This window comes from Micrasema longulum, unplaced genomic scaffold (genome assembly GCF_059751315.1).
Source record: "Micrasema longulum isolate JH-2025_06_02 unplaced genomic scaffold, ASM5975131v1 h1tg001067l, whole genome shotgun sequence".
Classification (NCBI taxonomy): domain Eukaryota; kingdom Metazoa; phylum Arthropoda; class Insecta; order Trichoptera; family Brachycentridae; genus Micrasema; species Micrasema longulum.
Genome location: NW_028278255.1, coordinates 454,822 through 478,610, shown reverse-complemented (window position 1 = coordinate 478,610; position 23,789 = coordinate 454,822). Strand labels below are relative to the sequence as shown.

Genomic DNA, 23,789 nt, shown 5'->3' with positions numbered 1-23,789 from the left:
CCTGTAAAAAGGACAAAAATGACTTATGCGGTGTTGTTAGCTAGACGACGATATGTATTTATTTTTCAATTTTAATATCAATAGTATGTGATAATAATACTCGGAATAAGCAGTATTTCTAAATAAATTTATAAACTTTGTCTTCGTTATGAAGAATAAGTTGACTCTTTCAAAATACAACTACATAATATCTCTAAATAAATTACCAACCTTTTAATTTTTTAAAGTTACCTTTCTGTTTATCATATCCAGCTTCATTGAAATATGGTTCGGCACACAGGATGAGACCCTGAAGAGATACGATAACCTGCAGCAGGGAACTTTCCTTACCCCAAACCTCCACACCGCGACCCGACCATGTTCCCAGGAGGGATACACAAACCTGATGAAATAATAAATCATAAATATAAAAAATATCTCTCGGAACCTAAAGAGACGCCATACAATTAGTTGTGTTGTTTGTTCTGTTAAAAAATCTCCACATACAGAACACCTTGGAATGCAGCAAACTGAGTACATATAAGTTTTATAAATATTGAATATTCTATTTTGGATGTTTTGCACAAACTTTGTGGTTCATTGTTACATTTTAAAGAAATAAATAAAATTGCTTCATAAAAATAAATCACTTATTTATTGTTGCAACCGACTAGTTTCGGCAACTCACGTTGCCCTCTTCAGGGTTATATAATGACTAAATTCAAATTCAATAATTCAAATTCAAATTATTTATTCACAAAGTAACATAACAAAGGATTTAAAATGTTAAATTGGAACTTTATATCAAACCAAGAACCCTTGAGCAATGGTTCGACATTATTAAGGTATAATACTCTCTAATAGCAAGAGTATTTGCCTCTTAAACATAGTTTCACTAATGTGAAAGATGTCGATCTCCAAAGTGATAATGTTCAGCTGCTTGACTGCTCTTCCAATCGGCATGACCAGAGGCAGGTTGGTTCTGGAAACCGGGAGGTAAAACAGTCTGTGCTGACGCTGTCGGAGATTGCCATCAGGAACATAAAAATTAATACTCTCTAAAATGGCCGAGTTATCGATGAAACCCCTTAACAGTCTGAAAAAATGGGTCAGTGTAGACCCATCCCTTCTAAGTTGAAAACTATTGGTCCCAAGCATACCCAAGAGGAACCCAGTGGGATAGAGCCACGGATAACTACCATACTCCCTCATGTAGATATACATACGTAAAAGAAACAGTGAACAGTGGGTGTCGATAAGGATAGAGGAGGGGGTAATTGTGTTTAACTTTATAATATTTATAATATTATGTAATAATACGACACTTCATTGCATTATGCCGTCTTTCTTGATTAAAAATTAAATGATAATAATAAATAAAAACAATATTTTAACATAAAATATACACATACCCCCATAATTATAAACCAGATGAAAAAAGAGCCCCAAATAATGAACCATACATATAGGCGCAAATACATATGCAAACGTAAATACCCACTAAAAGATTAAGGTTAAATTTAATAATGTTGCAGTTTGTCAAAATGGCCAAAACTAGTTGTGTATTATCTTTCAACAGACAAGCTATCACATTGTTTGCTGTTAGGGTAAGCGGAGGATAGAATGCCACTTTAGTCTGTCTTTTCATACGGACCTCGCTTCCTCTACATTCATATATCTCCTCATGAATGCACAATGATTATTCCCACTTTTTACATGTTTATCTTCGAGGATTTGTAGAATTTGGTTATGCCATGTTTTTCTCAGTCTTCCTCGATTTCTGTATCCACTAACATTCGCATTGTAAATTATTTCAGCCATTCTTTCATTGTCGATTTTCTCTACATGTTCAAACCAATGTAACCAACTGCTTTCTCGATTTTGTCGATAATGCTCGTCTCAGCTGTACAAAATACACAGATCTCGACACCACACATTTGCCTGAGAGATCGCATTTTGACAACATTCAGTCTACTTTCATCCTTGTTTTCCAATTCCATACTTTGCTCCCATACATAAAGGTTGGCACCAGGACTACATTGCGAACTGCCAATTTTGACTCCGGCTGTAATTTTTTTTTAGCGGGGTTGACTTAAGCGCGACATACACCCTGTTCCTGACACTCATCCTACTTTCAATATCTTTCTCAGTCTTTCCATTTCTAGTAAACATACTACACAAATTCTATTACCTGATTCAGAATATCTCCATTAAAAATGATCACACATGCTTTTATCCCTTTCATCAACATTCTTCAGCAAATCACTTTTCTTGCATATATTGTAGACTTTTGTTACCAAGAATTGCAGGTCTTCTTTGTTGCTAGCAAGAAGCACTTCCTCATTCTTTTTGTCAGACATTTGCTCTAGTTTGTTGAAAACGTAACAATATTCGACTTTTATGCAACTAAACTTTTTTTAGAACAACTGGTCCCAATAGTCCGGCTATGACTCAGTGGTACTGTCACAGATTCCAGGTTAGTGATCTAATGTTCACACCCTCTGTCCAAAGTTGAATGATGAAGTTCAGTGGTTTTTAAAAAAAAAGTATTTGTTTATAGACTATTAAACTAAGCCTACTTTTTTTATTTTATTATATATCACATTATCAGCAGTATGATTTTTAAGATTTGTATTTTTGAAATTACTTCCCTGTGACATCTCAAGTTCTCTTCCCCTTCTTCTCAGTGAGTTCTGCTGATTGGTCAGTTACCTTATCGTAAACTGAAAATTTGCCTCCCTCTCTTTTTTATCAATGGTTGATTCGGAAGAACTAGTGACGTCATGCAAGTAGTTCATTTTTATTATTTTATTCATAATTTTTTTAAGAAACTTTGCCGTACAATTTAATGCTCTAATTTTTACCATGCGTAAGAACACTTTTTTTTATTTGGCGTTATTTATACTGTTTTTTGTTTTGAGGTTTATTTTGTGGAATTACATTACATATTTAGTCGATAGTAGAAATAAAAAATATTTCACCTGAGGATAGATACTTTTATGAGTACGAAACATGTAATACAAAACAAAAAACTTGAGATTTTCTAACTGTTATCTTTAAAAACTGACAAGTCTAAGAATCGAAAATTTAGTTGCACAACTAAATAAAGCACTTTTGAGTTTTTATTTCAACAAGTTCTTACCTTCCCGTCTTCGTATAGGTTAGGATTCAGTCTGTCGGAGCAGTAGGAGATGTAGTGACACATGGGAGGCGCACGAGGAAACTCTCCACCGAGCTGGACATCAAATAGGAACAGCCCATCCTCGTACGGAGTCTTGGCAGGCCCGGCTATCATGATGGACAGCAAATCCATTCGATCCTCATACCCACGCACCCAAACCTATGAAAAAAAATCAGAAAATTGAGAAAAATATTATACATTGCAAAGTAGAAGTGAGAGGTAGACCAATCCTCTCACGACTCTTCCACCGACCAGCTCAATTCAGCCAACACATGAGATAAATATAAAATTACTTTCATCTGTAAATTAACACCAGTAATAGAAATTAAAATAAAAAGCCTTTGATCGGTGACAGTCGGTGGCAAAAACTTCACGGGGTGCAAAAGAAGACTTACTTGACAGCCTTCATAGTGCAAATAAACTTAAAGTTGTGGCTTTAATCCTCGCCTTAGGCTAAGAAAAAGAGAGTTTACCTTTTTTGTCTTTTCGTTTAATTAGATATGTCATTTTAAAAATGTATTTATATACATATTTATGGATACATGGAAAACAAAATAATGTAATAAAGCATATTACAACCACATAACAATACACATTTGTGTATATTTCAACTTTAAATTTTCCGCATAATGCATAATGTTTTTAGTTCGACATAGATTTAGATTTTTTGACACATAAAATTAATTTTAAACATAAACCAGGTTGATGAAAAATATAAAATGTTGGGGGAAATATTTGTATGGGAATGTATGAAGAAAAATAAGACTTAACATTTTGGTGTAAAAGCGGGAAAACGTAAAAATAAGGTTTTACTTTATATTATTTATGTACTCTCATAAGAAAAAATGCATTGTGAAATGCCCTCCAGCTTAGTGAGGACTATATTTTAAAATAATTCAAATAAATAAATATAATGAGCCAGGTTCTGGTTCTGTGGTAGGTAGTGTTGCGTACTAGGAACCAATGATGCAATGTTTGCTCTTGGCACTCTCCAACTTGATAAATACCAAAAAAAAAAAGGTTATTTCACCTGCACAACACCCATCTTCTACTATAGGTAAAATCCTTTATAAATTATTTCACGTACTAGAAAATACCTGAAAATAAAAATTCTTTGTTATTTACCCCCTGTGGCAGATGAGATCGCAGCAGTTTGAGTTCCCTCCGTATAGCCTGCTGGAACAGTCGGGGCTCGCTGGGCTGCAGCAGGGACAGGCGGAAGTGGTGTACTCCGGGGGCGCTCTCCAAGATACAAAACCCTTCTCCCAACTCCTCGCTGGAACAACTCGCCGCCACGCATTCACTTTCTGTTGGTTTTGCCACTTCTGGAAGTAAATATCAAAGCGGTAATTAGCTTATTTATTTCTCATAGGTTTATCAATGTATTTTCATTCTTTCCTGGACAGGGATACAAACCCTGTTCTAAATTAGCATGGAATACCACACATAGATAGATATTTTTTTTATATAAATTTCCATCCATTTGGATATACAAATGAGAAAATAAAAAAGATCTAAAAGGTATTAAAAATGAATTACGAATATATCGTGGGTATACTGGCAAAAAACGTTAACTCGAAAATATGCGGATTTGACTTAATGATGCAGTTTTGTAAAGTTTTTAACGCTCTACAAACTGGTAAATACACTAAGTCATATTTAATTTCATATATCTGTAGTTTTCAAAATAAATTAAAGGTTAAGTTGTACACCAGGTATTTTTTTTAGGCTAAAAGCTTTAAATAACTTAATATAAAATAATATTAGGTCACCTTCAATTTTCAGGATTTCTTCTTTGGCGACTGTACTGTCTTTGGGTTTCTCCTCAGTTTTGGCAGAAACTTCAGGTTTATTACAACATTCCATCTCCTCTCCATCTGCTTCTTTATCATTTTCTTTAGTTACATCTTTTTCTTCAGTCATTGTGACCACAAGAGCATCGTACTGTCTGAAAATTGCATAGAATATAATTAACACATTTTCAGTAAACACAGATATATTTTATTAAAACAAACAAACAAAACATGGTAATGGATGTTCAAACATTGGCAAAATGGTGAATATCATACAATGTGTAAAGTGATTAACTCAAACCAATGACAGATCATAAGCCCGGTAAATGTCTAGACTCCCATAATTCCTCTTCAATGAGTTTTTCCATCGCTGTTGAAATATCTATCAAAAAGTTGACTAGTATAAATATGGAAATGTTAAATTGAAATGTAAGGATGTATGTTTACTTTTTTGGATACAGACATATGCGGTAACCATACAATAAATTGAGTAAGTAAAATATATTTTGGTACATACTCATTAATGTTTCATTAATTCTAGTAATGCATTTGTGGAGGCAAGACACTATGATTTCAACATTATTCTAGGGCAAAAGTGGTGCGTGAAACGGCAAAGAATAAAAAAATGATATAAAATAAACTGAATGTAAATATTGGATACGCCAGTAAAATAAAAATTGAAAGGAGTGCATCACGGACAATACAGAATAATTACACATGGTTCACTTATAATTCTCAAATATAAAAACATTGCACCGGTAATACCTGATAGTAACATTTAAAAAATTGTTCAGGAGATTAATAAAACAATTTTTTTTTTTTTTTCACTTTTTGTACATAATGTTATTTGTACATTGGCGGGCTTATTGCCAAATGGCAATTTCTTCCAACCAACCAATAAAATAAAAGTTTTATTTATATAATTCAAGTTACAGAACATATTCAGTAGAAAAAAAATATTAAAAAGCTAAAGATATATAAAAATATAAATAAACGTATTTGTTTATAAATTACCTTAAATCAAAACTATTACTCAATGGGAAAAAGGAAAAAAGAGGAAAGAGGAAAATTTACCATTTGATGATGGATTTTACTGATAGCAAAAAGTTTTTTTATTTTTTATTTATTTATGTTTTGTTGAAACAAAATTGTATAATCTTAATGAGAAATTAAAAATACTTTTAAAAAGTAAGTTCACTTGACAGATATTGCCCCCGCAACAACGATAATATGTAGTATTATGATTTCGATTTTTAGTATAATAAAATTATACTACATTATATATTTGAGAAATGTAAAAGAACGCAATGCTGCCCTGAAAAACTCAGAATATCCGCACAAATTTAAGAATGTATAATTCGAAGTATTCTTGAATTTATTTTATTTTAAAAATATATTTTTACATTTCTGTATTAAATGCCCACTTGTATTCAATGGTACTGCATATTTGGCACATATCAAGCTTGTGTTTAATAAATTAAGAAAGGCAAATTAATATTGCAATTATAAAAATACCATAGTTCGATATACGGGTTCGATTTCCGACATGGTTGAAATGAAATATTTATTTAAAAAGATGTTTTTACACAAGAATATTTTATAGTCCCTGGACTGTTACCAGAAGTGTAAGACTCATCATCTTACCTTCATGTAACAAAAATGATCAAGATACACTGCGATTGGTGTACCAATGCAGTGCCCTATGCACCATTAGGTGCAGAAAGGGGATGATGATGACGAGAAATACCAAAGAATAATAAACAAATATAAACTAATGAATTAATTTGAAAAGTTTCATAATTTTCTCAATTACAAAACAATTTCTACTAATGTGCCAAGTCAAATTCTGTAGATTATAATCCGAAGTTAAATTTAAAAAGTCTTACAAGTGATATTAATTTTAACTAAAGATTTTTTATATGTCATCAATTTTTTTCTGATTTGTGATATTATTATCATTATTAGAAGAATATTATTTATACTCTTTGACATTATTAGAAGGTGCATGTGGTATTATAAAATAATACAGTCTCAGTATTGAGATAAAATGTGGATCTTTCTGTGTTTATCATGGCAGAAAAGACAAATGCAAAAAATTAAAAAACAAAAATGAAGGCTCACTCAGAAAAGCGGTATGGCAATGGTGCCTCAGTAGAGGTCTGAGCCATTCGGAATATAACTTTATTTATGAAATCCGCTAACACTAAAAGGCGCCTCCTGAAAGAGAAAACAGAAGCCAATCTACATGCAATGTTCACATTTGATTATATCGGTGATATGTATAAAAACACATGCGCGAATAATTGACTTCAACTGTGGTAACATCCCAGTATGCAGATATGCATATTATATGTATGTATTAACCTTAGCGCACACAAACTACATACTTTTTATACCATTATTACACGAGAGAAAACATTATATACAATTTGCCCGAAGATTAGGTCTTTTCCGTCAAAGAATATTTGAGGATTTTAAAAAGTAAATAATTTTTAAATCTGAAATTGATAAGATGGATGTTTTAAAGCCACGTGTCGCTTTTGATTAAATATTTGAGAAATAAGATTTTATTATCATATCAGGGAAGCAATTACAATGTGATGTGAAAAGAGTTATCATTAATTGTCTATAAAGCAAAACCGAATTTTTTGAATAAAATTTAAGTACATATTTATATAATACAAAGTTAGAAATGCGTTCATCGATAAAGTTACTTAAAATTTTCATACAAACATACACTTTATTGTACAGAAAATTTGAGTATACTTTATATACAATTGAAGATAACTCTGTTACCTTCCCATTGTAATCAAGACCCAGGGCTAGGCGGCAAAACTTCAGACAGACAATCTTAGAAAAGAAATTAGATTTTTAAATCTTTGTTTTTCATATTCAAAATCGGGTTGTGGTCCCGTGGCTAGCGTCTCGGACTCACGGCTCAAAGGTTCGCGGTTCGAATCCCACTGTACCCCGACTTGATTCACATTTTCTTATAGTGAGTTTTATAACTCATTGAAAATGACCCTCAAAATTAATTATTTGGGTAAATCATAGAAAGCAAATATTTCTTTTTTTAAATACATTACAAAAAAGAGTTAAGGGAGATGCTAAAAGATTTCTTTGGATTTTCTAAAGCATCATCTGAATTTTTGCAGTCTTGCAATCTATAAATTTTCTTTTCCATTTTCTTTTGTTTTGACGATCTAGTGTTTCCGCACTCCCTAATGGGGATCTCAGACTATGATTTGCGATATTAGTATGTATTACAAAGGTTTACTGAATAATTAGAAAGAATACTGAAATAAAATAAAACACATTCTTATGTAAATGATTGGATAATGTGGATCTGTAACAATAGAAGGTAAATTTAAGATGAAATAGTGAGATAAAACAAGCAATAAAGTGCACTCTATTGCCAGAATGTTGTTATTTATTAACACACAATTAAACCTCTACTAAAAAAAGTAAATTATACGAACTTTACACTACAATCCGACAAATAGGAACAACTATGCATGTACACGAGAGTGATCCAAAATATGGGAAAAATGCTGTTTAGTATAAAGCTGACCGTTTAGTTGAGGGACTGACCTGCTAATTTCTGCACACGCCTTCATCATTTGCACATTTATAAGAGAGCAAAGCTTTTGGCAAACATTTCTAGTGGAGAGTTGCGTTTCGGGAGACGAGGAACTTACGGGATTCACGTGAGACGATACTGAAAAGTAATACACTCAGTGGTCAAATCAGCTCCATTGTAGGCCAATATAACAGGGTTATTTCAATAAGGTTTTTAATATTTTAATGTTTATAAACAAAATGCTATGTGGACATTTTGAACGAGCTAAAGAATTACTCTCTCTTGGATACGTCAATCTAATAGAAGTTTCAGAGTAAAAAAGAATTTGTAACTAGAATCAGAAATGTGAAAACTTTTATTTTATACGCTTTAATTACAACAAACTGTGGGCACCAGAGAGTGAGAGACGAGGATGTTTGTCGTCTATGGCCGCAGTGCCCAATGGACCTATATAAGGTCACGTAACACGTCATTCGCCCTTCTCTGTCTTCACCAGTATTCAAATTCACTCTAAAATATTATTTGTGTAATCTCTGTATTTTCATGTGTAATAAACCAAAAATTGTAAGTAACTTGAATTATTTTATTTATTTATTCCTCGAGGTTAAATCCGTTAAATCCATTCAATCATATGTTTTACATGAACTAACAAAAAGCTACTATCTAGTAGAGTATAATAAAATACCTCTACAAAAATTCAAATACCAATAGATTTAAAATATTTTTTCCATATTGTAAAACCCTATGATAATGAAATACAAAACATATTTTGTAAATTGACTGCAGTTAAAAATTCACGACAGTTTAGAAAAACTGAAATTTCAATTTTTGTAGCTTTACTTATTGGAAATATTATTTACACATTAATAGAGTAAATAATATTTCTCACAAAAATGAAGTGCAACACTGGTGACTGCTCCACTCTTGAAATATTGCTGTTAATATCCTGAAGACGGAGAAAGACATTGCACGTCCAAATCCAACAAATATTTGAAGATCTTGTCAAAAGTCGGAATAATCAGCACGCGTGCATGAGAAAACGTATGAGTGCAAAGGAAGCAAGATATGTATGCAAAGACAGTGATATGGCGTTCTATCCTCTCTGCTTACCCTTATGGAGACACAGCGTGATGGTTTGTTTTTGTTATTGAATGTAAGTGAGTAAGCAGAGAGAACAGAATGCCATTTTAGTCTGTCTTTGCATACAGACCCCGCTTCCTTTACATTCATACATCTCATGCACCATGACAATTATTCCAACTTTTGACATGCCCGTCTTCAAGTATTTGTTGAATTCAGTCATGTCTTCCTTGGTCTTTCTCGTTTTCTGCATCCATCAACATTCGCATTGTAAATCCTTTTAGCTGTTCTTTCATTATCCATTCGCTCTAAATGTCCAAACCAACGCAACACTCCTTTCTTGATTTTGTCAATGATGCGTCCATAATGCGATTACGTAATGCACGAGTCTCGATATTTGTGCACCTATCATACATAGTGTTACCACTTTCGCCTGAAAGATACCATTCAGCCTACTTTCATCCATGTTTTTCCAATTACATACTACACTCAAATCGACTTATATATATATATGATGTTATTAGTACATAGAACTTACTTTGAAGTGTGTTCTCTATATTTACTGAATCTTCAGGTATCAGGTCACTGGAGTGAAAACTACTTTCAAATTCTCCATTAGAGGATCCCGTGTTATTGACAGAGTGTGAGATAGACAATGACTGACTGTCCACTCCGGAATCTTCGCTAACGGTCACTTTTCCCACTGCACCGAGGGGGCTCTTCTCCCCTTGCTGAGCTGTCAAGTCGCTCATACTTCCCACGGGCGTTAAATACTTGCAAAGAGAACCTTCGCTCGATGAAGAGTGAAGACAGGTACTGGGAACGGGTTCTTTGAGATTGCATTCTCCCTCAGAGACAAAAGTTTTACAGAGATTCCTAACACAGTCGATATCTAGTTTCCTAGTTCTCGGAGATTTATCTATGTCGCTGAGATCGTGACAAATCGCATCTGACGAGATGTTCTTCGGATCGTTGCTGGAATTGTTGACTACCTGGACGGAACAAAACACCTTGATGAAGTGATCGCTGACCAAGGCTAGGTTGTCGACTTCTGACTGGGACAAGGGAGTTGGAGCTTCGGTGGTTATCTCTGGAGTAGTTTCAATGGTTGACTGATTTTCCTGTTCAGGTTTGAGTGTTGCAGGATTGTCAACAATTTTTTCGGAACCATCTGGAAACAAATAAATTTTCTAAGATACATAGAAAGTAAAAAATACATATAGGATTAGTGGAATCTTATACATCTTTATGACTCTTCTGTTTTATAGATGCCACTATGTGGCACCTAACTGAACTGAAAATATAAGCCATCAATCATTTAACATTTAGTAATAATTAAATGCTCGTTCAAATACATATCGTGGTGTCAAGTAAGAAATTCTGAACATTCAAATCTCTTGTAACTAAGAATACGGAATTTCCACAAAATATATTGAATATTTACAGTGAATTTTTACAATTCTAATGATATAACTATCGATGTATTGAGAACTTAAATAAGTTCTTGCTGTTTTTTCGTAGAAAATATATATATTTTTTTTTTAAATTAGTAATTAATGTCATTTAAAAGACAGTGTATCAATTTATTGTCTCCAAATTTAAATTCTTAAATAATACTATGTTGTTTTATATTGTATTCTTAATTATTATTTTTCTACATTCTTCTAATTTTAAGATTCTTTTAATATAACCAAAAAAATGAACTTCTGTTCTCTCTACTGGAATATCTGTATGTATGTACTATATGTAAGATTAGTTTTATATATTTTTATTTTCTTTTTCTTTTTCTTATTACTTCATTTTCAATTTTTTGCTACTTTTGTGTAAAATATGTCTGTTCTTTATATATAAATATATGTAAAACATGTAAAAGCCTACAAGGCGTTTAAATAAATAAATAAATAAAATAAATAAACTAAAATTTAAAATACTGTTTATCGACTACTTTCTCGCATTTTTCTGGCAGCATACAAATACCATCTCGAAAGAACGACACATCTTTTGAAGTTATCCACAAATCGAGCCATTTTTTGGCATTTCATGAGAACGGAAGTGCTGCTCAGCCACTTATTCAAGTCCCAACTATGTTTTTTGCTTATTTAAAAGCGATAATTTTTACAAAAACATAGAAAGGCCCTATTAAAATTGTATGTACGATTAAATTAAGTATTTTTGTAGTATTTTTAGGTTAGTTAATATTACATGGGTATATCAACTAATATTTACAATGATTTAAATGACTATATACTATTTTTTACAATTATCAGTAAACATATCAATTAATTAAGCTATATCAATATTGGAAAGAGTATATCTAGTAATAACTGTTACCAGTAATGGTAGAAGGTTGGGTGGAAACCATCTGTGCATCAGATTCATCGTGTGAGAACAGTCTAAGTACTTGGTTATGAACTCTTCTAGAACCTCCACTGGCTCCCACATCACGGCTTCCTCCGCGCTCGCGTACTCTCTCCAATAAACCCTTAAATATATTTTTTTTATACAGAGATACACAATATATATTAAATCCTAGTAATATAATATTTTATTTATTTTCATATTACTGATCAAAAAATATAGAAATGTGAATCATAAAATTTGTATCAAATTATAAGCATCATTCTTTATCATACTATGAAAATCATGAAATTTCTTAAAAATTTTATTTTAAACTATGGAAAATTTGAGTTTAATATTGTAAACTGTTTTTTTAAACCTTTGTAACCAGCTCTAATCAAAAAGGCATATTACTATAATAAGTAATATTTTAAATGATATTTTTTACTACACTAAAAAACGGATTCATGTGCCAGTTCATGGTCTAAAATAGCTTGTACTAGGTAACTTTAAAATCAGCTTTTTTTTATTACCCACCAAAAACACTCATTTGTATCTTCCTCCGTGATTGCTACAAATGGGCATTGTCGTGATTCATTCAAATCATATGATGATTTGAATGCATGACTTGTCTATTTGTAGCACGGGAGGAGGATACAAAAATGCTGATTTTGAAGTTACCTAGTTGTAGTAATTAGTAGGAGATTATAAGAAATACGGAAATGCTACATACCTGAAAGTGGTCTTCGTGGAAGAAAGATGTTCCCAAGAGCCTGTCTAAGAAACGACAATCTTTATAGAGATTCAATAATTTTCTCATTATCTGAAAAAAAAAAAAAAAAATTAACATGCAGTTCTTTGTAAATAACGATTTTTGATTCAATTACTACTATAAGGAAAAAGTAATGAAATAGAACAATTGAGTGGAGATAATCCCATCTCATAGTGTAGTGATTTCTGAAAGATTAAACCATCTTTCTACTGCACTTACACTGCAATATTTCACTGTCCCTGGAATAATAATAAGACTGATCACTTCGCCTACATGTAACAAATGATTAAGATACGCTGCATTTGGTGTAACAATGCAGCGCCCTATGCACCATCAGGTGTGGATAAGCATTACAGCTTTTGAAAATGTTTGCATTTGCAAAAACATTGCAATTTCCTGAATTTGTCAATTTTGATAGAAAGTACAAAACATATTCTTCCTGCTTAGGCAAATTTCTAAAACAAATAACTAAAACAAACAACACAAGATACTAACTTCTTGATTTTGTAGAGCAGGATTTTTAGAAAACATCTCTTCAAGTTTGGCCATAGCAGCTCTTCCTCTTTCTATGTGTGCCGCAGCTCGAGGCTCCAGGCAACGGGGTACTTTAGGGAACTCGCCGGAACCTATGAAACATGTAAACATAAAAAAAATATGAAAGTGAACTAGCGTTATGGAAAAAAACTAAAAATGCATTTACATGCGAAATCTTTTGAACAGTCTTTTTAGTGCTTATTGATAGTGTAATTTAGTTTCTTCAGTTAATGTTACAATCATTTAAAGCGCCCTTTTGGTTATCTATACAAAAATGGCAATGTACATTTTTGTTATTCTTATTATGGTTCATCAAAATATAGCACAAATCGGCAAAAATTGCAAATTGAAATTGCAGTGGTCCAGTACCTATGTCTAGTGTCGCAAACTCACGAATCAGAGGTCCGAGGTTCAAATCCTTACTATATTTACTTTAAATAAAAGTCTTTTTTACGCTGGAAACTCTAAATTATAAGTGCCCTGCTTTGTGATTAGTTATGAGAAGGTCGTGATATTTTTTTTCAGTACAGCTATTTCCAGAAGTAAAAACAGACTGCATCTCACAAAAAAAACACATTTTAAACGGAGTTACCATTATTTCATTAATTTGGATTCAAATCAGCTGATTTCATTGACTGGATTCAAATCAACTGATTTCATTGATACAAATTAACAATTTTTATTTCAGTAAATAAGACTACTGTTCTATTCTATTTAATTATTATCTGTTTCTCAAGGCTACATTATACTGTTTAGTATGGTAAAATTGATTTATGTTACTTTCAAGGTGTGCATATCCATCACTGTTTCCATCTCCCCCTGGCTGGTCCCTTTCCCTACCACCCCTGTCCCCTGTAGACCCCCCGGAGTACTGCGTCTCCCAGGAGTCTTCGGATCCAGTGCCATCTTCGGCCCAAAGGTCCCCCTCATCAGAGTCGTATTCCCCAACCTAAAATAGCAATAAACAAAAAGTCTCCATATACATACATAATATGCATATTAACAGGGACTTGAATAAGTTCCGCCTAAAAACCGCCTGCACGAACACATGAATTCATAAAGTATTTCATTTACATATTTAAAACACAGTGCATTAGATGTACACCCATCAGATTAATAGTTGTGAATGTGTAATAATCTAACTTTAAACATAGAACTAATTAAAACAAATAATTTTAAAAATGAGGTTTTGGAGTGGCTTAAATTAACGAGTAAAATTGTAATGATGATTACCTTGTATAGATCTTGTGGCCAGCACATACTAGTGTGGCCATCGACCCACCATACATTCACACGGCCTGAAGGAAAGTTGTCAATGACCTGTAAAGTTACATACAATAAAATAAATTATTGCAACTTGTGCGTGGTAAAACAAGTAGTGAAAAGACTTCATTTTAAGTTCAATGTGCACATTGAACATGCAAGAAATAGTATTTTCGCTACTGGTTTTGTTGTTCTTCTCAAAAACAGTGATCAAGAACAGGGGCATTTTCGCTTTTAGCCCCCTCATATTATGTCATGGTCTGACCTGTCCGGCAGTACAAGCAGCCTCAGCTCCAGAGAAGTTAGCCACACGGATGACCACCGTTCCTGGTCGGTATTGGAAGTCTGGATGGTCCTTCAGATCGTATACACTCACTTCACTTTCTGATATCAGCTGTGGGCTGTAAAAAAATAAACCTCATTTTTAGAGTTTGTGCTAATCTTTGTAGATAACTACTAGATTTGAATCCCTAGGGAATAATTTCTCAAACTTAGAGTCCGAAGCCATGGGGATCGCAATATGTTAAAAAAATTAATAGAAATATAAGAAATACTTTAATTAAATATTTTATTGAGAATTTATCACGGTACCTTTGAATTTGAAGATGATTTCTGGAAAAAATGGGTAATATCAACTGACAAAGTCCTACAAGTGGAACTGATAGAAACAACACGAGAACAGAAATTCAAAGGGTTTTATAAAAACATGTTTTGTGATTTGAACTTGAAGCTAATCGGCATATGCGGCAAGTTTAAACTTATTTGAGAATTTCAACGAATTAGAGAAGTATAAGTTTAGGACTAGTGTAATGAATGAGTGGGAACTCCAAGAGACAGGATGGAGTCGTCCTAGGTATATTTGGGGATGAAAGGCAGAATGATAATGGAAGAACATTGCTAGAGCTATATCTGGAATGGAACCTTTTTGTGTCAAATACATTCATTGATCATAAGAAAATCTACCAGTACATGTGGGAGAGAAATGATGAAAGATCTAATATTGACTATGTAGTCATTGACTCCAGATTGAACCATGCAACAATTGATACGCTGTGTACAGAGGAGCCAAAATGGAAACCAACCACTTCTTGGTAGTATCAAGAGTCATCGCGTTTCAAGGATGGCGGTTCAAAGCCCGTAAAGTACAGGCGCCTTATAGAGTCAAAGTTAAAAACCTCCAAAATGATTGCATAAAAGATAATTTTGAAAGGGCTGTAAATCGCAGACTGATAGATGAATGTGTGGAAAGAGTATTGATGATATGTAGGAATGTTTGAAAACCGGTATGCGGGAATCAGCAATGGAAGTATGAGGTATATTAAAACAAGGAAGAAAGAAAGATGATGCATAGTGGGATGATATATTTAAAAAACTAGTGCGAGAAAAGAAGGAAGCATGGTTAAATCCTTGGTTGAACATGTAGATCGAATGGACAGAACGGCTAAAAAGATTTATGATGCGAATGTTAATAGATGTAGAAATCGAGGAAGACTGAGAAAGGCATGGCTCAATTGGTTGAGATTGGATTGGATTTGGATCCAACAAATACTTAAATATGGACTTGTCAAAAGACGGAATAATCGGTCTGCGTGCAGGGGAAGATGTATGAATATAAAGGAAGCGAGGTCTGTATGCAAAGATAGAGTGATATGGCGTTCCATCCTCTCTGCTTACCCTTACAGGGAAACGGCGGAATGATTAGTTTGTTTAAACACATTCTTTGTAGTAAGGATAGTAAAATTTACACTAATTGTAATTTCTAACAAACCTGAAAATATTTGGTGATGCAATTTTTGTGACCGCTACAGTAAGAGATTACTTACACTGGCTCCTGGCAGCTGGTGTAGGTCCTAAACCACTTGACCACAGCCGTGCGTCCGTGGTGATCCACTTTCTGTACCACTCCGTAGTCCCGCAGGGAAGGGGAGCCACTACCGCTGACCACAAAGTCGCCCGGGAAGCACTCCTGCCCGTCCAGGTGGTGGATGGGGTACAGCTCTATGGACGGAATCCCAAGCTCTATCGTACCATCCTACAATAATAAATGTAAAAATGCAAATTAACCTTGTCTGAGTATAGCAACATGTGTCTCTCTGTAGAACGTACTGCTACTAAACTGTATAGCAGCCCTCAGAGAAAGACTGGAAAAAAACGTAGATGCTATAATTAACTGGTGGAAAGCTGCCGGGGATTGAGTATGTGGCAGCCATTGGAGCAGGACACTAATGTATAATGTCTTAATTAATATTATTTTAAATTACTTACAAAAATATTACTATCTTTAAATGAGGTTTTATTTTGCGTTTTAATTTATTTGATTTATTATTCTTGTTTATATCTTATGTATAGTGTATACCTACTGGTTATATGGCTGGTTGGGTATTGCATTACCTGATGAATGGACCTGCGCCGCGAGAATTGAAAAAAAATCAGTACCTAGAATAAAGCGATCGCTTAACCCACCCGATGACAGTAAATGCCTAGACTTGGACAAATCGCATTACCTGCCAGACAACGTTGGCTTTGCTAGTGGTGGCGAGGGTCTCCACCACCAAGCGGTCCCCGGGCTTGGGTTTGGGGTGGCTGGGCTCGCGTTGGGCACTCCGTTTGAGGCGCTTGCCCTTCAGGAACTTGGTGACCAGCTGCGGCAGGCGGCGCCCGCGCCACGAGTTGTTGGGGCTGGATGAGCAGTGCGAGGACCAAGTGCCGCAACTGGGAAATCAAATATTATCATTAATAATACTCTGGATTTCTCTGGATTATATGTAGTCTGCCTAACTAGGTACAACCTGTTTTAATGCAGACATTTTTATGTGTAGATCATAAATAACAAAACATAACTACCTTTAATAATCTTTTTTATTTATTTATGAATGTATTTCAGCAATTTTTCTGACAATTCTCTTCCCCAACCTAACAAACATTTTTCTGCAAATTTATTCAATTGAATCCGGGTCATAGTTTTACAATGTTCAGGCATGATTAATTTATTATTTAAACATTTGAAATTGATGTGCAATAACAATAACTAAATCTCACAAACTTATATTCAAAATACAAAATGTATTTGTCATCGTAGATTTTGAATGTGTTAATTTTTATTTTATTATTAATTCTTGTGACGTCACATCTACGTCACTCTTATTTTTTTTTTAAATAATGATTTCGTAATTTGCTATAACAGGCCTAATTTATATGATTATGATTATTTTTATTAATTTTGGAGAATAGATAATTAAACAGTATATTATGTATATAGCAAAGTCTTTTAAGAGTTAAAGATGTATTACATAGAATCAGTCATGAATTTTTAAATTACGATTTTTTTACTAAAAACATTTAAATTTGTTAAAACTTAACGATAGAAGAAAAATTATAGAGCTTTTAAATTTATTCAAAATTGTAAATTCAATATGGGATTGCCCTGAACTATTATCTCTCATCAACTTCAGGGTGCCTAGAAGAATGACTAGACAGGTGCCACCGTTTTGTAGCAACAATTCACAGACAGTGTATACTTGTAATGCCGTATTAAATAGACTTCATGAACTCAGCAATAGTTATTCCCACGTATCTGATATATTTAGTGTAGGGTATTGTTCCTATAGAACAAACCTTTTGAACTTTTTCAAAGATGGTGAATAGTAATTATATTTATTTATTCATGCATTTCATAATACATACAGTTTTTTGTTCACTTTGCCCAGCTGTATGAAACAGCACTTATGATTTTCTTGTTGTATTACTGTAGAATGTTTTATTATTTAAACTTTCTACTGAATATGCTGTATAATTTTTTAAATTTAAATCGTGTATAATTTTTAGGTTTAATTTTTTTTTAAATTTAAATCTTGGGTATAAGGAAATTTATGTTTTTTTAAAAAAATATATATATTAAGCCCAATATGTTAGTATTATAAATGTTTGTGAAAGGAAGATTTGCCGTTTATGTTGTTTATTTCAACTCAAAACACATTGTTTTTTGTAATACACAAATTGGTTGAAATCTTGTATGTAAATGCAAAATTTTAGAACACATTATAATTTTTATACAGATTCTGTGCATGCATACAAATTCTACGAAAAAATCGCCACCATTACATTTTTAATACCATGTTATCTAGTAGAAAGAATCTAATTATTTTCTGATTCGATATATTATTCATTTTTCAATTCAGAAGCTGCGAGCGCGTACATTCAGATTTGTGTGGAAAATGCATATTTATTCCTTATTTCGCATATACACAAATGTGTATTGAGTCCGAAAATAAAGGAATACGTAAAGTTAAAGTTTGCAAAATTCTGTTCACTATTCTGATTCTTGGAATACAGACACTCTGTATGCTGTCATTAGTAAAATGAAAATAAACCCATTTTCATGAACTACTAACATCACGCCATTTTCATTACATTTCATTATTCTAGAATTTAGAGAAAAATGTAGAATAACCTGTCTGAGTTAGTTTCTTCATCAGAGCTGGTGTTGTCCCAATTGTCGGAGTCATCCAAGTCTGTTCGGGGTGAGGACATCTTGTGGTCACCGTTGACCACATTCAGTTTGTCGTTGGAACTGTTATTGGACAGGGATCTACACACACCACACAAAAGCAAGTCAGGAGAGGAAATAAAAACACTTTGGAAATACTAAGTTCCATGTGACTTCAAAGGGAAAACCAAATTAGACAGTGGAGTATAAATCGGGATAAGTAATTTACACAGCAGTATCATACACTCAATTTTATTTTAACTTTATTAGAAATGCAAATGAACAAGTATAGTAAAGCACTCAATTATAAAATCCATTTTCATGTGGAACAAAACAGGTTGCAAATATATTTTGTTTCAATTTAGACAGATAAGTGGATTTAATTACATACTTAAGTGGAACTAGGTCGAACCAAACTTTAAAAAAAATACAAATAAATAATTCAATGTAATTTACTTACAGTTTTGACTTCCTAAGTTTCTTGTGTTTCTCGGGAGTTCCAGAAATTTCCGGTGTAGAAGATCGGTCCAGACTGCTACTCTTCCTGCCGTTAACAGTGAAGTCTGGAATATCTAACCTGGAACTGACGTCGCAGAGCAGCGGAGATATGGAAGGTTTACAATCAGCATCCACATCTTCCGTTGATTTGGTACCTAGTTTCTCTATATTGCAGTGGTCTTCGCAGATATTTGTCGTTGCTGATTCACCATCCACTATAACAATATCGACTTCCATCTTTGACTGACTATTCGTCTCATCTTTTTTGGTGCAATCGGTTAAATCCTTACTGGTACTATTGTGGGTTTTGTCTTGTACGGTATGCGGTGGAGCGTTGTGTACAAAGACGGTTTTAGCGTCTCTGTTGTGTATGGAAAGCCTCTTTTTGTATTTACACGAAATTCGGAAAGTAAGTTTGTTTGTGGAGTTGGTGTCTTGTGTTTGGTTATTGGCAGCAGCATCTTTAATATCTTTAGTATCTTTGGTATCTCTAGATCTTGCTGGTCTAGTTTGGCGACGTAGAGCTCTGTAGAGTTTACCTAAAATAAAAAGATCAAAAACTATACCATCAAATTTTAAAACAATCATTATAATTATCATACTTCCATTAACCATATTATCTTTAAAGTCAATTACTTTAACAATATTATTTATTATTATTTTTATATTTAAGAATAGTACTACTGTCACACATTATCATCAAATCACATTCAAATAAATTATTTATTGTATATCTAAAAAGTCTGTTCTAAAACTATTCATTGTATGAAAAATATATCAGACTAAACTAACATTGAAAAATTTCTTGGGTCGGGAGAGTTAAACCAAACATGCCACGCTTTTGTTCTATGTAATAGAGCAAATTGACATCTCTACAGCAGTAGAGCATTATTACTCAGAGGTTAAAAAACGTTTAAAGAGGTTCCGTATATTTTTAAAGCGTGTTAAAAAATCTGTGTATAACAGGAGTCAGGTTTATAGGAATAAATAGATAGTTACTTTGCGCTTTTTTCCAGTGTCCCTTGGTACTGAATAGGTCGGTGCTGGAAACAGTGAGGAAGTTCCTGGCGCCAAGTTGCAGCGTGCACGGCTCAAACAGGTTGAGCAGCTTCAGGCGGGACAGCTCATCTCCCTCCACTAGGAAGCGTGGCTGCTGAGGGGGCCCGCACCCGAGGGCCCGGCACTGCCACTGCACCCCTACGCTCTCAGTCTCCACACTCTCAACTGTGAACTGAACACAACATCGGCGATGAAGAAAATCAGATTGTGTTCACGTATCAGTCAACCCTCCTGGGAATCAAACCCAAGACCTCAAGCATGGTAGGTGAACATGCCAACCACTTCACTAAGAGACAGACTTATATCCACTCGATTACTTTTTTCAGGATTTTTACCAGAGAGTAGCTATCTAATCAAAAACACTCTTCCGGGGTTCTGGTTCTATTTCACGCACAGAACTCTGTAGTGTGATGGCAAAAGGGTATATCTGTCACTCTCTTTCGAAACAGATAATTTTGCATAAAACATGCTTGTTGAAATGTGAAATTTAAATAAAATTAAGTTACAATAAACAGAAAACAAAATTCATCCCATGTCTTGTTAGTCTTATCCCCAGAGGCAGTTTTGCACTTGTCCAAATTTACTGTTTACTGAAATATTTGTGCATTTAAAAAAAATTAACTCCAAAATGTTTAAAGCACACTGTATGGCACAAATTAACCATATTAGGATGGTTGCCTTAACCAATAAAAAAAAAAAAACAATTTTGTTTTTTTTTTAATCCCAAAATGATTTTTATATAAGGAAATCTATCCAGCATTGTTCTTTTTTAGTTTACTTTTTTTACGCGGTACTACGTGGAACGTATTCCCCGTGTAAAAAGAGGTTCTGATGTACTTACTATTAGACTGTTAACCATTGCTTGGTCTATCTATATAACCTTTGGCCGTTGTGCAAAGGAAAAAGATGAATACCTTCTGCTCCCTCATTTTGTGCTTCCTGGCAGACTTCATCTCCTTGGTGGTGTGCAGCCAAGTGGCCTCGTCCAGCATACCCAGCGGACCTGTTACCACCTGACCGGGATAAAAGTCAGGCGTATTCAGGTAGCTGCCCCCTCCCGAGCTACGCCCCCCTCTCCGCCTCCGCTGCACGTAGTCTTCCAATAGGCAGTTGTTTACATCGGGGAACTCTATGCGGGAGCCGTCGCTGGAGACCAGGCGCATCTTGCTGTTTACAATCTGAAAAACAAAGGAATCAGTAAATGTATATTATTTGTTGCATGAAGGCAATCTAACGCTCCAGGTGCCAGTCCAGGGAAGTACAATTTTTACATAAATGGCGCATACTTAAGCAAAAAGTATCATTAAATAAAAAAAACTCTGAGGTTCGAACCCCACTTTACCACAACTTGATTCCCATTTTCTAAATGTGAGTTATGTACAATTCGTTGAAAATAGCCCCCAAAATTGAAAATGAAATACCACATAAAAAGGAGGCAAGCTCTTCTGCTCTGGGGGGAATTATATACATTTGTTTATTTACATTTAACAATGGTTAATACATTTCTTTGTAATATATACTTACAGGTACAATTGGAATAAAATACAACTGAAGAAAATTAAAGCTAGGACAAAAATTAAATAATAATTACTACCTCAAGACAGGATCTGGTCTATCTTAGTGATTGTTTTAATCTAGAAAGACTTATACCGAAAAAATCCAGATAAAAATATACTAAATTACAATCGAATGTTAAAAGAAAGATGTTTTTATTTTGTTAGGAATTGCTAACCATAGTCTTTTGAACATGAAGAAATCATATTGCAATATATATTTTTTTTTTTTTAAAAGCTAAAAAGAAACAATTGATTAAGTTGGTTTATAAAATATGTTTCATTTTAGATTAAATTTAGTAAACACCTTAAAAAGTTTAAGTTTATTGGCAAGCTATTAAAAAAAGTTCATTCCTTTATATTTAAAACTGTTTTTAAAATGTTTAGTGTTAAATCTTGGTATTTAGATGGTAATGTTTCTCAGTTAATTTCAAGAACATTCCAAATGTTGTACTAATCAAGCTGACATATTTCCAATACAATTACTCAACATCAGTGAAAAAAATATTTAAAGGTGATCATTAAATAGTTTCTTTCTCATTATCTCTGAACTTGTTATTTGGAGAAGTTTTACTAACGAACTGGACGAGAGAAATTAAATTTTTCTAATTATTGTTTAACACATATCAATGGAAGCAAACATAAGTTTTTCAGAAAAGCCGATTAAAGATATTTAAAAGAGCTTATTATAGACACAACATTTTTAAATCATATGATTCACATGAAATCGAAGTATAATCCTGAATTCAAATAAGGTATTTTTAAATCATAGTAAAAGTTAATTTGTGAGTCTTTAATCAGCTCTCCTGAAAAGTTGTTGTAGATATAGATATTTTGATTTTATAAAATGTATAGTAGATATAGATATTTTACACAATTCCGTAAATTGTTAAAAACATATTCTGACCAAAAGTAGAAAAATTGCAGTCAGGCGAATTGATACTTTTAGCACATGAATGCAGTTTTTGCACCAAAATGTACACTTGGAGAATTACAACATACTACATTAATACAAGAAGTGACAAACAAATTGTAAAATGCTTAAAAAATATGCCTATACGCAAATGATTTAGGCGAGTTATATTTATTTACTTATCAGAAGATAACCTGGGAATTTTTAAAACATGCTACAGTGAAATGTAAACAAAGATAATGTAACAATAATAACATACAAATACTGCATAAAATAAAGACATTGACAGTAATGGTTGGTATTTTACAACAAATAATATAATTTCATATCAGTTAACATTGCGCAAGTAATTAATGTTAATAGCTAGATATTGTGAATATGTTTAAGTGGCTATTTAAATTTAAGTTTAAGCTGTAATAATAATTTGTAGAAGCACTTACTTTTGATGTTCCGACCCAGGAGTCCAGGCAGACTGCAAGGTCTGTTGTAAATTCTTCTAGGGGCTGTAACCTTTCGCTGGACACGGCCGGTAGAACCAGATTAGTCCCGACAATTTGCACTGCGGCTGAAACTATGATGTCCCTGCAGTAACCTCTTTGAGTATCTTTTCCTCTGATCATTCTCCGCACCACATCCCCTGGCATTAAAGATCTATCCGCCAAGCCGACCTTAAAAAAAAAAGAAACTTATCAAAAGAAAAACATACCAAAAAAAACCTACCCCAGACGAGTTTATTCTATGTGTCAATTTATTACAAAGTA

The 23,789-nt window shown here is 33.4% G+C and overlaps 1 protein-coding gene across 1 annotated transcript in view; it reads right to left on the bottom strand.

Moving 5' to 3' along the window:
• LOC148277234 ((E3-independent) E2 ubiquitin-conjugating enzyme UBE2O) overlaps window positions 1–23,789 on the bottom strand; it is a 28,045-nt gene that overhangs the window by 3,603 nt on the left and 653 nt on the right. Inside the window, exons 2-21 of the mRNA XM_088233160.1 lie at window positions 23,469–23,696; window positions 21,477–21,740; window positions 20,503–20,734; window positions 19,466–20,042; window positions 18,970–19,107; window positions 17,024–17,231; window positions 16,343–16,551; window positions 14,785–14,920; window positions 14,490–14,576; window positions 14,037–14,205; window positions 13,218–13,348; window positions 12,684–12,773; window positions 11,945–12,095; window positions 10,152–10,784; window positions 8,545–8,671; window positions 7,075–7,170; window positions 4,933–5,108; window positions 4,286–4,485; window positions 3,122–3,319; window positions 232–382 (exon numbers count right to left, since the gene is read on the bottom strand). Of these exons, the coding sequence (XP_088089286.1) occupies window positions 232–382; window positions 3,122–3,319; window positions 4,286–4,485; window positions 4,933–5,108; window positions 7,075–7,170; window positions 8,545–8,671; window positions 10,152–10,784; window positions 11,945–12,095; window positions 12,684–12,773; window positions 13,218–13,348; window positions 14,037–14,205; window positions 14,490–14,576; window positions 14,785–14,920; window positions 16,343–16,551; window positions 17,024–17,231; window positions 18,970–19,107; window positions 19,466–20,042; window positions 20,503–20,734; window positions 21,477–21,740; window positions 23,469–23,696 (4,201 nt within the window). The remainder of the gene's footprint in view (window positions 1–231; window positions 383–3,121; window positions 3,320–4,285; window positions 4,486–4,932; window positions 5,109–7,074; window positions 7,171–8,544; window positions 8,672–10,151; window positions 10,785–11,944; window positions 12,096–12,683; window positions 12,774–13,217; window positions 13,349–14,036; window positions 14,206–14,489; window positions 14,577–14,784; window positions 14,921–16,342; window positions 16,552–17,023; window positions 17,232–18,969; window positions 19,108–19,465; window positions 20,043–20,502; window positions 20,735–21,476; window positions 21,741–23,468; window positions 23,697–23,789) is intronic.